The sequence below is a fragment of the Rhineura floridana genome, chromosome 20, assembly GCF_030035675.1.
Source record: "Rhineura floridana isolate rRhiFlo1 chromosome 20, rRhiFlo1.hap2, whole genome shotgun sequence".
In the NCBI taxonomy this organism is placed as follows: domain Eukaryota; kingdom Metazoa; phylum Chordata; class Lepidosauria; order Squamata; family Rhineuridae; genus Rhineura; species Rhineura floridana.
The window spans coordinates 16,190,816-16,204,675 of NC_084499.1; the positions used below are offsets into that span (position 1 = coordinate 16,190,816).

A 13,860-nucleotide genomic window follows, 5' to 3' on the forward strand; every position below is an offset into this window, starting at 1 on the left:
TGCCTTGCTTATCTGGGAAATGCATAAGGATGTCGTCTCTTTACATCGAGGATTCTAACCTGAATCACTTGGTAGCACTTCAACGCTCCAAGCCTCACTGGTTGTTTCCGAGATGGTTGAGCCCGTGCAGGGGTCGAATAGCACCGATCCTGAGCCAGGCAAGCACAGCAAGCTTCCCAGCATATTCTCTGCAGCAGCACCTGAGGAAGTAACCCTGAAATTGTCAAAAGGCAAGGAGGTACCCAAAGTCAACCTCATCTATTCCCCACCCCCAACCTAGCACTGGAAGGATTCATCTTCAGGCTGCCTGCTGATGAACACAGACTTGGAGGGGGACCCTGTCCACTAGCAAAACATCAAGCTGCCCCTAGCCTCACTTTGCAATAGTTATCATATATAATATGGGTCACAGCCCATGAACTGCTGACAAGTCTTCCATGTGGGTTGCCAAACTGTACAGTTCCCACAGCAACATCTATGGGATGAAAGTGGGTCACTGGCAAGGGAAGTGACCACACAACTGGCTCCTGTTATTAAGCTGGCTCCTGTTATTAAGCTGGCTCCTGCTAACTAAAATATGTAACTTGTCCCTTGGGTCCTCCTCCATGCCTGAGGACTGGAAAGTGGCAAATGTAACGCCAATCTTCAAAAAGGGATCCAGAGGGGATCCCGGAAATTACAGGCCAGTTAGCTTAACTTCTGTCCCTGGAAAACTGGTAGAAAGTATTAGTAAAGCTAGATTAACTAAGCACATAGAAGAACAAGCCTTGCTGAAGCAGAGCCAGCATGGCTTCTGCAAGGGAAAGTCCTGTCTCAGTAACCTATTAGAATTCTTTGAGAGTGTCAACAAGCATATAGATAGAGGTGATCCAGTGGACATAGTGTACTTAGACTTTCAAAAAGCATTTGACAAGGTACCTCACCAAAGGCTTCTGAGGAAGCTTAGCAGTCATGGAATAAGAGGAGAGGTCCTCTTGTGGATAAGAAATTGGTTAAGAAGCAGAAAGCAGAGAGTAGGAATAAACGGACAGTTCTCCCAATGGAGGGCTGTAGAAAGTGGAGTCCCTCAAGGATCGGTATTGGGACCTGTACTTTTCAACTTGTTCATTAATGACCTAGAATTAGGAGTGAGCAGTGAAGTGGCCAAGTTTGCTAATGACACTAAATTGTTCAGGGTTGTTAAAACAAAAAGGGATTGCGAAGAGCTCCAAAAAGACCTCTCCGAACTGAGTGAATGGGCGGAAAAATGGCAAATGCAATTCAATATAAACAAGTGTAAAATTATGCATATTGGAGCAAAAAATCTGAATTTCACATATACGCTCATGGGGTCTGAACTGGCGGTGACCGACCAGGAGAGAGACCTCGGGGTTGTAGTGGACAGCACGATGAAAATGTCGACCCAGTGTGCGGCAGCTGTGAAAAAGGCAAATTCCATGCTAGCAATAATTAGGAAAGGTATTGAAAATAAAACAGCCGATATCATAATGCCGTTGTATAAATCTATGGTGCGGCCGCATTTGGAATACTGTGTACAGTTCTGGTCGCCTCATCTCAAAAAGGATATTCTAGAGTTGGAAAAGGTTCAGAAGAGGGCAACCAGAATGATCAAGGGGATGGAGCGACTCCCTTACGAGGAAAGGTTGCAGCATTTGGGGCTTTTTAGTTTAGAGAAAAGGCGGGTCAGAGGAGACATGATAGAAGTGTATAAAATGATGCATGGCATGGAGAAAGTGGATAGAGAAAAGTTCTTCTCCCTCTCTCATAATACTAGAACTCGTGGACATTCAAAGAAGCTGAATGTTGGAAGATTCAGGACAGACAAAAGGAAGTACTTCTTTACTCAGCGCATAGTTAAACTATGGAATTTGCTCCCACAAGATGCAGTAATGGCCACCAGCTTGGACGGCTTTAAAAGAAGATTAGACAAATTCATGGAGGACAGGGCTATCAATGGCTACTAGCCATGATGGCTGTGCTCTGCCACCCTAGTCAGAGGCAGCATGCTTCTGAAAACCAGTTGCCGGAAGCCTCAGGAGGGGAGAGTGTTCTTGCACTCGGGTCCTGCTTGCGGGCTTCCCCCAGGCACCTGGTTGGCCACTGTGAGAACAGGATGCTGGACTAGATGGGCCACTGGCCTGATTCAGCAGGCTCTTCTTATGTTCTTATGTTCTCCTTTGATCTTCCCTGCCAGTGCGAGGAGGAAACAAACCACAATCCCTCACTTGACATTATGTCCAAACCAGGGATTGTTGCTTTGTTTCACTCCCAACAACCCATGATCTGTAGCCACTCTTTGTTCTTAACTTACTAATTGTAGCTGATTAAAAGGCATCTCCCAGCTCTGATCAGTTGGAAGACAGCGGCTGACTTAAGTAAATGTATGGCTGAGGCCTTAAAGAATGACGGTAATTGCACAGGGCTCTTTTCATGTACCTGTTTCCTAAGACGCAGCCAGAGACAGAGGGTTGTAGCCAATGAAGTTTTACTCAAATAGGTCCACTGATATTCAAGGATACAAGTTAGTCACGTTCATTAATTTCAGTGGGTCTGCTCTGAGTAGCTCTAGCACTGGATACAACCCAGAGTACAGGCACTTCACTGTTTCACAGAAAGCCCGCTGCTTTCATTGCATCGACAGGATTGGCTACCTGCAATTTCCTGCAAGCGGTCCTCATCAATATTGGGATCAAAGTCGCTCCCCAGAACGTCTGTGCTCCACGTCTCGCTGACAGTTTCAGAGATGTCCCTGTCGTCCGTTAACCCCATCATGTCACGGATCTCAAATTTACGGAGCTTGTCGTCAAGGTTATCCTGAGTGGTGGCTATTTTAAAAAAAAAAAGATGACATTTTGGGTCAACACACTTTATAACCCTTCATTTTTGTTTAGTTGTGTTTTTAAAGAGGAAAAAAAGGGAGGGGGAAGCAGAGGCAAACAACAGGCAGAACGATCAGATGCAAAGAAGACTGAAGGGCTCTTGTACCTTTATTCTTGCTTAGCAGCGCACCGTCGTTTATTTGATCATCTGAAGCTGGCCAAGTAGTTTAATCATGGCTTATTTTTAAAAAAAACGTTTTTATTGATTTTCAGACAAGGTAAATTATAGCAAGTTCCTCCACCTCCTCTCCCCTCCCGCCCCCTCCCCCCAGATGCATGTAACAAACCATAGTAAGGCTATTCAAAGTTAAGTACATGAAACAATTCATGGTAACTCTCTCAACCGGGATATCTCTCTACAGATGAGTGTGGGTTGCAGGAGGATGCAATGTGTGATCTTGAGAGTTCACATAATAATAAAGTTGTACCATAATTCAATAAAGTCATCATCCCCTTGGCTGCCGTTTAAGGCTCTCAACTGTTACAATAGTTTTTCCATTAATGCGATTATCCCTATTTTCTGTCTCCAGGTCTTAATCATGGCTTATTAACCAGGAATAAACATCACTCATAAGCCATCATTTGTTGTTGGTTTACAAGTCTTGGTTTAGATTAACCATGGTCTAGTGTTCTAGGAATATCCAGCCATTAAGTATGGCCACTGTACGGCACAGATGTCTTGGCCAGGTTTTCATGGGAAAACAGCTGGATGAGGTTTATTATTATTATTTATTAAATTTATTAGTCGCCCATCTGGCTGGTTGTCCAGCCACTCTGGGCGACGTACAAGATAAAACAATACATTAAAACGTTAAAATTTAAAACCATAACAGTCAAAACCTAACCCACCCCAAAAGCCTGCCTGAAGAGCCAGGTCTTCAAGGCCCGGCGGAAGCTCATCATAGAAGATTAGAGGATGAGAACTCTAAAGCGGCACAAGTTCATCAGGGAGAACATTACGAAGGCATGCACACAAGAGGGATCTCTCCCTTCAGCAGTCACAGATGAGCATGGATGCTGTGTCTGAACCTTAGGTGGACCAGGACAACTCCCTACCAAACAGAAGGACCAAGATGGACACCTATGAGAAGTTAAGATTGGGTTCCATGTTGCTGGTTGGGGTCAAAACCAGGTCCAAGATCTGAAGAGGCTGATGGCTACTGACTTAGATAACATCTGATGTTCAAAGCCATTTTAAAGAGAGAGAGAGCTGGTGTGTTTCTTACAGTGTCTGACTAGGCCCAGATTCAAATCCCTGCTTGGCCATGAAGCATTAAAGCCAGTCACGCTCTTATCAGCCTAACCTACCTCACAGGGTTATTGTGAGGATAACATGGGTGGGGTGGGGTGGAAAGAAAATCATGTACGCTGCACTGGGTTTCTTAGAGTAAGGGTGGAAATAGTTCTTGAGTTTGCTTTTTTCCTCAACCTTCCCAATCTCTTTTCCCTTTTGTGTCATGCATTTTTAGATTGTAAACTTCAGGGCAGGGACTGTCTTAACATTAATATTTATAAGCCGCTCTGGGAGCCCTTCTTTTTTGTTTTTTTCAGTGAAGAGTGGGCTAAAAATTCTTCTAAGTAAATAAATATGCAAACCAAATAAAAGCCCGTTGAGTTTATCTTTTGCGAGGGGCCATCCTCTTTGCGCGGCGTGCATCTCCAAGCACTGACCTTGCTCGTGCTCCAGAAGCTGCAGAGCTTCCACTCCGTTGCTTCCTGAGGGGCCTGCACCGAGTTCAGAGACAGATTCCCCCTCCAAATCCAGGGAGGACACGGAATTAGAGCGGTTTGAAGGGCCTGTGGGAAGGAGATGACACTGTTAAGTCTGACCCCCGCCAACAGAAAGATACACCCAGTAAATGCAACAAAGGCAATTCAAGACAAAACAAAAGTCACTAGGCAAAGTGACCAAAAAAAGAAAAAGGAAAAAAAGAAAACCCCAAAAGTTGTTTTCAAACGCATATTGGTCGATGGAATGAGCGGGTATCATAGCGGTTACAATAGTGGCTGAGATAAAACACCAACTACAATGAAAAGAAGCTCTTTTTATATATAGCCTGACAGACAAGGTACTAAAGTGACCCTTCACCTTCAGATATTCCTTCCAGATTATCACTGCAGAGGGAAAAGCGCAAGGTTTTATCAGGTTTACCGTGGAGTTTGGTTTCATCAACAGGGACATCTCCTTGCCCTCCATCAGCAAGCTGCATGTTTAAAACCTAGGACAAGTTGGACAGAGAAGGGAAGAAAACAAAAGTCAGAATTTCCTTCTGAAATCGGCAGCCAAGAAGATTTACCGTGTGTCAAAACACCTTAAGATTGTGGGCTTTATACAACTAAACTCTACTCAGAGTAGACCCATTCAGATGGATGAACCTAAGTTAGTCATGCCCATTAACTTCAGGGGGTCTACTCTAAGTAGAACAAGCATTAGATAGAAGCCAGAATTTTTAACTTCTCTAGAGCCTCTCTGGCTTCTTGCCATCAAACATTTCAGAAACTGCTGTTTGGTGTCAGGAATGTTTCTCCAATTTGTTCAGAGTCTTAAAACAGAGCATAAATACTTAAATTAAATTGATTTAATGTTATCAATTTGCCATGTAGGTACAACACTGGTACTTCATGACATTTACTTAGCTCCAGTGATATGCAAGTACCATACTGAATATAGAAATGATAAGACACCTCGCCCAGAGAGCCTACATTTAAAGGCTGTTCATGTGTCACACTAAACCAAGGTTTATGGTGATGTGAACGAGCCTCTCAGGCTTCTGTGCTTCCCCCTCCCTTCCTCCCACATGGTTGGCAGAGTCTGCAAGCTTTTGCTTTTGGTTAACCATAGTTTTTTGTGTTGTCTGAACCCAAAACTGTGCTTAACATTAACTTACTAAAACAAGCCAACTCCAAACTGGTTTTAATATTAACCAGTTTGTGGGTCCAGTCAACACGACAAACGGCAGTTAACCATAACACAAGTGAAAGAAGTACTATGTCATGACTGCTGAAGACTTGGATCCATGAGGGCCAGTTATGTGCTAGCTGTGTGAAAAAAGCCATTAATGTCCTCAGAATTCCACAGCAGCTAGCAGCCTCCACATCAGAGGCCCAACACCCTGTGCTGAACAGCACCACTTCCACCCACACAGATCTCAATAATCTCAATACCTCATTTTCCGACATCATTCCTGGAGTTATTTGGGGCCCCGTCCCAAGAGAAATAACCAAGACTTCTTCTGGTTGAACTTCCTGTATCGTCTCCTGGGAGAATCCATCATGGTCCGCATGCTGGTCTGCTTGAATATTCGATCGGCTCCTGCTGCGAGTAGCTGGAACATTGGGGGGGGGGATGTTTTATGAAGGATTCCTAACATTCAATTAAAAAAAACAAAGAGGCAAATGCCAACTCGATACAAGAGGGTGATGTCTACTGCATGCATGCTGAAGAAAAGGCAAAAATGGCATTGATAGACTGGCACCAGGCAGACTATGCTATGCTACCCTCCAGTTGTTGAGAAAAGTATGTGTGGTGTGTGTGTGTTTCATATTGCAAGTATCTGGCTACCATACTGCAATTCTTCAAGAAGGGCGAGGAAAAACCTCTGGCTACAAGCCACTGACCACAGTAATTTCTGTGTCTTACAGATTCTTCCAATGGTCGTATGGACAGGAACTTTGTACATTAATTGTGCAGAAGCAGCAATTTTGGCAGGTGGGGCTTGCCACCGTATTGCCCAGGGTGAGGGTGGGGTGGCACAACAGGAGAAAATACACTAACCAAAATTCCTGCAATCACTAAAAGCCCAGGGGCATCCGCTCAAGTCATTCGAAAGGTGTGGCCATGCTTTCCTTGTGTCTTATTTACTACTCCTTTTGGCATTTACTACTCCTTTTGTAAAAATGCCAGAGACTTAAGCTGCAATTGAATTATTCCCACTTGCCTGTTTTGTTCATTCTTTATTCTCCGAAAAGATAACGCGTCTGTTTGGATGACTCGTCTTTCTCCCGCCCCACAAACACACGCCTTTGTATTATCACTACCCAAATAATCTGACTTTTTTTTTATCGGCTGCGTACACACGATACATTTAAAGCACATTCCCACCACCACCCAAAAAAAGAATTGTGGGAACCATAGTTTACCGTCACAGAATTACAATTCCCAGCACACTTAACAAACCACAGTTCCCAGGATTCTTTGGTGGTAGTGGAAAAGTGCTTTAATGGTACAGTGTGTAAGCAGACATTGCTCCTAAAGTCTACATCTCACTACAATCTTATTTTGGGAATACAGTAGGGGAGATAACCCACCCCCAGAGATAAAACCCATTATCAAACATTTCTGCCATTACAGATCTCCAACAAAGGCAGGAAAAACCTGCTCCAACGAGGCTGTGGATGGAGCTTCCTACCCCTGGCCAAGTCTTTCTTCTACAGCAGCCTTCTCCAACTTGGTACCTTTCACATGTTGCTGGACTGCAGCCACCCATAATCCCTGAACCTTGGCCGTGCTGACTGGGACTGATGGGACTTGTAGTCCCAGAGATATCTGTACGGCACCAGGTTAGGGGAGACTGTTCTAGAAGAACCTGCCTTGCAGTGGACAAAAAAGAAATCCCACCCAGTGTGTAGACTACTCATGGGGAGAAAAACCCACAGGAATCCCCCAGAAAATGGGAGGAAATCTGAGTAACTTTAGTAAAGCCACCTCAATGTGAGAGAATCAGCTCTCGATATGAGTAATGGCCAGTGTGCTGTCTCCCATCCCTCCAACAGCAGCAAATTCATGATTAAAAGGGCATCCTCTCATGGTAAGGGGGGGAGGGAGTCACACTGGCAGCAATTCAGATCCTGCTACTTAGACAGATGCTTGAACAACTCCATGCGAATATCACCGTGTCACAAAGAGGAAGGGGCCTGGATCTTGGGCAGCATCTAAATGCAGACACAGGACCAGCATGAATCTAAAACAGCTGAGTCTGAACCTTTGGGGTGCTTGCAGAAAAACGACAGCGGCTCTTCAGCTTTTTTTTTAAAGCTCTTTTCATCAGCTCATAAGCATAAAGTTGGAATAAAACATGCAATGCTTTACATGCGCACAGAGAAACTTTTCAGAACGTTAACATTTTGGACAGACATCTAAGTACACAAAATAGAGCAACAGCACACAACTACTGCTGGACTTCAAGAGAAGGGTGACTCTCCAGAGCTAGCAGCTTGGAGCAGTCGAAAGGCCACTTTACACAGACCAGCAGAATTAAGCAGTATTCTTTCTTCCTGTAGTGAACCATTTCAAGCTGCAGGAGTAAGTTATATGTTTGAACATTCCCCATTTTTAGGGGGGGGGGGAGGAGTATACCCGCTGGTAGAAAGAGAATACATCTGTGAGGTTAGGCTGAACCTTTCCACCTCACATGGCAATTTTCTGCATGCAGGGAGTTTTCGTTTGCTTGATTTTTTATAGGGCAAAGTGCAAATATGCACTCCATCAGATCTGCAGCCTAAAGAAGTACAATCCAGGTAAAATGTTAACAGCTTGAATTTGTCAGTTGTATAAACTGGCCCAAGGAGTAGCTGATCATTGCAACAGAAAAGTTAAACAGCTTTTGCCAGTGGATTCTGTTTTGAGAATGTTTAAGATACTGAAACGCTGATCATGCATTTTTCTAAATAAATGAAAAAAGATATACAGAGAACAGGTCCCCGTTAGTTAAAAAAAAACTAAAAGAGAAAAATACACTTGCCAGGCTAGTGGCAGAGCATCTTACCTGCTTTGCATGCAGGTACTTCTAGGTTTAATCCCCAGGGGATTGCTGAGACAGACCCGCCTGAGACCTGGACAGCTGCAGCCAATCAGTGTAGATAATACTGAGCTGGATGGGCCAACAGTTTGACTCCGTATAAAGCTGCTTCCTGTGTTCCTATGAACCAGGAAAGCTGCTCTTGGGAACTACAAGGAGCCTGGGAATGGCTTCCAATGAACCACACGAATCACAACAGCCTGGGGAATGCTTTGACACTTCTTTGGATCATGGGTGAACATGCAAGGTCCATTCAGAATTCTAGAATACCAACCCAATATTTTAATCCAGGTTCCTTTTCCCCCCTTGCAACAATCTCAAAGTCGAGGGTTGCCTTCGACGATAGTCCTGCTCAGGGTAGTCCCACTGAAATTTAGGAACACACCTAACTTAGGTCCACTAATTTCAATGTGCCTACTCTGAGTAGAACTTAGACAAGACCCCAAGATTTCTAACGCAGAGTTTGTTCATGCACTGACTGGACTTTCCCAACACTTCATTTATATATATAAAAAAAAAGCTTAGGAAACAGAAAGCAAGCTCCCAAACAGAACAAAAGAAGATGCCTTTTGAAAAGAGCAGCTGGTGTGACACGAACATGCATGCAAAGCATGGCTTCGTAGAGACATTAAGAAAGAGGAAGGATTCCATTACCCACCAAATGGGGTTACTAGGTTTATGTGAGCTGTCAGGTTGGTAGCAGACGTATCCCAGGCAGTGATGGCTGCCAACTGGTGTCCTGAGTTGGCAGCGTTAAAAAACAGAAACAGAAGTCAAGCCGTTGGATGAGAGAAAACATTGTTCAGTTGTAAAATACACAGATATAACAAAGGGTTCAATGGAGGGGGGGGGAATGGCAGCCAGGAATTATCTGAGACTGGAAAGATCTGGCTTTGCAACCAGTCAGGCGCGGCTTTGCAGAGGGCTGTGTGCAAGTTCCAATCAGGGCTGTGGAGTCAGTACGCCAAACCTTCGACTCCGACTCCTCTGTTTTTCTACTGTCTGACTCTGACTCCACCCAAAATTGCTTCTTGTCAATCAAAATTTATTTGGAGGTTGGAGTCGGTACATTTCTACTGACTCCAACTCCGACTCCACCCAAAATTGCTCCTGACTCCGACTCCACATCCCTGGTTCCAATTGTGTATGGGTGCAGAAAATCCACAGAAGGCAATACTAGGTGCAAAACTCCAGTTTCTTGAGCATTTATAGAGAGAGAGATTTGAGGCAAGTTACTAAGAATGTAAGAGGACCCATCTGGTTCTCACAGTGGCCAGTCAGACGTCTCTGGGAACCTCACAAGGAGGACCTGAGCACAACAGCACTCTCCCAGCAACAGTGGAGGCGGAACTTAGCCTTTGTGGCTAGTAGCCATAGACAGCCTTATCCTCCACAAATCCGTCTAATCCAGGCTTGATGGCCATCCCTACTTTTTGTGGGAGTGAATTCCATTCTTTGACTGTGCACTGTGGGAAGTAGTACTTCTTTCTGCCTGTCACAAATGTCACAGACCTTATACCACAAACCTTACAGATTCACAGTTGCTGAATGAAATGTTTAGTGGGCACAGCAGTTGGAATCCCGTCCCCAAGGGGGTTGCTGCCCTTCTCCTTAACCAGTGGAATAAATTATGCAAAAGTCATGCAAGTAAGCAGCTTTCAACCTTTTTTTTTTAAATTGGACCACATACACAATCCCGAGCTTATGGAGGGGACAGGATTAATACAGCCTGCGCCCCAAACCACTTCCTTAATTCCCCAAAGAAAAATGTGACGTTTGCTATAACAGAGTGTGCCATTCATCACCTTCTACTAAGAAGAACAACTGACAAGAACAGGAAGCTGTAATAATTGGACTTTTGCCATTTTGGTCCTGGAACCAAACAAGCCCACACACCAGTCTTTCTGAACCTGGTTTCCTCCATATGTTTTCGATGATAACTCCCACATCAGCTCCAGCCAGCACCCTCCTGTTTCATCTCCATTGCCTTTTTCGCATCTACTGAAGACCTTCTTTTTCCAACAAGCCTTTTAAAATGGAGACCTTTATTCCAGTCTGTATCTATATCGGATTTGAAATTGTTTGGGATTGTTGATGTCTATACTATGAAACTGCTTAAAGATACTTTACAGGAAGCGATTCATAAATGGAATCAAATAAATAAATATAATATTGATCAGTGATGAAGGGGGGTTGTAGTCAAAAACATCAGGAGGACACCAGGTTGGGAAATGTTGCTGCATGCCATCAATGTGACGTTGACTGGCATGAGTCAAGGAGACTCCGCATAAGGACACATCGCCACGCCAAGCCTGATCCTCTGCCTTCCTCACCTATAGGCAACCGGTTTTTCTTGTTGGCTGGCGTGGTTGCAGGCGAAAGCTGAGGGGTGTTGTATGGGGTCATTTCCAGGCTGCTGCTTTTTCCTGGCTTGTTCTGGGGTAAGGTTAACAGAAGGGTTTCCAGGGCCATGTGGTCTTCCTTCAGCTGGTCGCCTGACATAACGTTCCGCATAAAGCTGACCTAAAAATATGGGTACTGTTAAAAGCAGGAAGTAACGCATGCCCACCACAGATACCCAAGCTCGTCTCCTCCTGGACCCCCCCTCCCCAAGAGTTTGGATATTTACCAGGGCAGTGAGCTGGCCGTACGTCATGTAAACCACGGTTCTACTCAGCCCTTCCAAGAGGTTTACTGAGGACATGGGAGGGGTTTCCACTGCACGCCCACTGATGACAACATCCAAGAACGCGGCCACACAACCCTGCAAGGGTAAAACAGGGGAGAGCGAACCGTTTCAGTATAGGCGTTTCAACTTGAAACCTTTACGCCCCTACTAAGGAGATGGCAGCTGTGTACGAATACATACACACATAGACAGACCCATCCTATTCTCTTGATTCTATTTGCTTTTGACTGATTTTAATACTGTATTCTGAATTGCTGCAACTCAACCTGGGACCTTATTTATAAAAATATTTGTATATTGCAATTTCATTTAAAAAAAATCAAAGCAGTTTACACCTATTACAATATAAAAACCCACACAAAACTCACAACAGTTATAATACAATAAAACAGATAACGAGCTAACTATTATGGAAAATGTTTTTCTTAATTATCTGCATACGCCTGGTGGCAAAGAAAGGTTTTCAGCAAAGTAAAGGGCAGGTAAGAAATTGAATTAATAATAATAATAATAATGATTTTAAACAGGCAGCATGGCAAGAAGCAGCTATACATTTTTAATAGTTAAAAAGACAAACAATGAAACACAAAAAATGCCAGACCTCACTTCTTCATGCAAATGCCCTGAAGCTCTTCTACACTTAACTATCTTGCTTGCCTGTTCCAGATTCTATTGGCGCAAAGCGTCATTTGCCTCTTCCCTTAAGGTCGCCATTTGCTTGCTTGAATCTTTTCACAGACATGGCAAAAGTCTTTTTGTGTGTGTGAGGGTGCCTTTGTCTAAGTTACAAAGAAAGAGAAAACATCGGCACGCACGGAAATAAAGGCTTCATAGTCTTGGCTCTTACTTTGTCAAATTTACCCAGGTGGCCCTTTGTGCGGGGGTCTCCTTCCTCAGATCCAGTCATTGCCAGCTGCTGCAGAAGTCTCCCAACCTACAACGGGGAAACAAATTAAAGACAGGATTACAACACTACCACAAAGAGAGAAAATTGTCTCCACCTTCCAAATCAAAACTGGATTAAAAAGAACCATTCCTACTCAGCTTGCCCAAGGTTTGAAAGACAGCAGTAATCTTTTCTTTCCACACATTACAAGTATTTTGCATGGAAAAATTCCACAGCAAAATGCCTTTACAGAGTTTCTACTCCCCTTATGAAAACTTTGGATATCTCTTCTCAACTCAAAAGAGTTTGCTTCATCTTAGCAGCAAGAGCAGCTTCTTACTTCTATTTGTACTATTGTGAGAATGGTTGCAAGCCACAGATACCAGCCGGATGATAAGCCTATTTCCATACCTATTTAATGGGTGCCAAAGAATTAAGCTCAAGAGTTTTCCGTGCAGTTTTCACATAAACACAGAAGAAGCATCTGGCAATAAACAAATCTGGCAGGAAAAATCACAGCTTTTATGGTCTAGAGTTGGGAGGAACCAAAAGCCCACCAAGACCAACCAGGCCATCTTTCCATCAGCCTCCACTGAACCTATACCATATTTATATAAACACACAAGGTAGCACCTGATGTTAGTCCTACTCAGCGTAGACCCACTGAAACTAATGGGCATGACTAACTTGAGTACATTAATTTCAATGGGTCTACTTTGAGTAAAACTTCGTTGAACACAAGCCAGAAATCCCAATTTGTCTCTTGGCCACGCTGCACTTCCAGTGTAATGTGTCAGTTTCTCCTGCAGAGGGTATGCACAGACAGGAAGTGCAGTGTGACCAGCACTTTGCAGAAGGAGGAAGACAGCAGGTCAGTATCAAAAAGTGTCCCTTAGTATGGTAGGCTAGATATGGGTCAACACTGAATTCTACAATACAAAACAAAAAGCTGCTATGAAAGCAAATGTAAAGACTGCACCCCTCTGGGAAGGCCAATGCACCCCTCAACTGCAGTTCTTTATGTGAGTAAATGAATCAATCATTTATTATGGTCAAAGACCAGCACTATAATTATGTGAGTAAAGAATGACTCTCAGTGGGAGGAGGAGAAAACACACACACCATTACACCAATGGGTATCTGGCTCTTCCAAAAATAAAGGACAAGCCTCTTGCTCTGACATCTGCAGGGATCAGACTTGCAACACTGCCTGCTTATCTAGTGAAGAGTTACAAACCAGAGGGCCAGACACGACACGACTGGCTGGCAGTGCTCTGTACGCATGCCTCTCCCTCTTCCATGCCTGCTCTTCCCTGCCCACCAAAATCTGACCCGATGCATTCTAGACTGCAACACCAGTGCTAATTCCACATACACAACACACACACAAAAAACCCTCAAAAGAGAGCAGGGTACGTAATGCAAAATAACATGTGCTGATGTTTTTTAAGTTGCGCGTTCATTAGAACGACGGCAACCCTGAATACCCACAGCTAGATCGCTAGCCTAGCTCCCAGCTGAGGAAGGAGAAAGGTCTAAGTGTCCTTCCATTGTGCCCATCCTTCACATGCATGGAACTCCTTCCCTACACATGTAACATGATACCAT

The 13,860-nt window shown here is 44.1% G+C and overlaps 1 protein-coding gene across 7 annotated transcripts in view; it reads right to left on the minus strand.

The window, feature by feature from the left end:
* GAPVD1 (GTPase activating protein and VPS9 domains 1) overlaps window positions 1–13,860 on the minus strand; it is a 51,659-nt gene that overhangs the window by 21,560 nt on the left and 16,239 nt on the right. For 3 of the 7 annotated variants that reach the window (XM_061603738.1, XM_061603737.1, XM_061603736.1), the window contains exons 4-12: window positions 12,214–12,300; window positions 11,307–11,441; window positions 11,011–11,200; window positions 9,336–9,416; window positions 6,045–6,205; window positions 4,969–5,098; window positions 4,551–4,676; window positions 2,652–2,825; window positions 60–200 (exon numbers count right to left, since the gene is read on the minus strand). In XM_061603738.1, the coding sequence (XP_061459722.1) occupies window positions 60–200; window positions 2,652–2,825; window positions 4,551–4,676; window positions 4,969–5,098; window positions 6,045–6,205; window positions 9,336–9,416; window positions 11,011–11,200; window positions 11,307–11,441; window positions 12,214–12,300 (1,225 nt within the window). The remainder of the gene's footprint in view (window positions 1–59; window positions 201–2,651; window positions 2,826–4,550; window positions 4,677–4,968; window positions 5,099–6,044; window positions 6,206–9,335; window positions 9,417–11,010; window positions 11,201–11,306; window positions 11,442–12,213; window positions 12,301–13,860) is intronic. The other 4 variants (XM_061603740.1, XM_061603742.1, XM_061603739.1 and 1 more) reach the window with 3 other exon arrangements.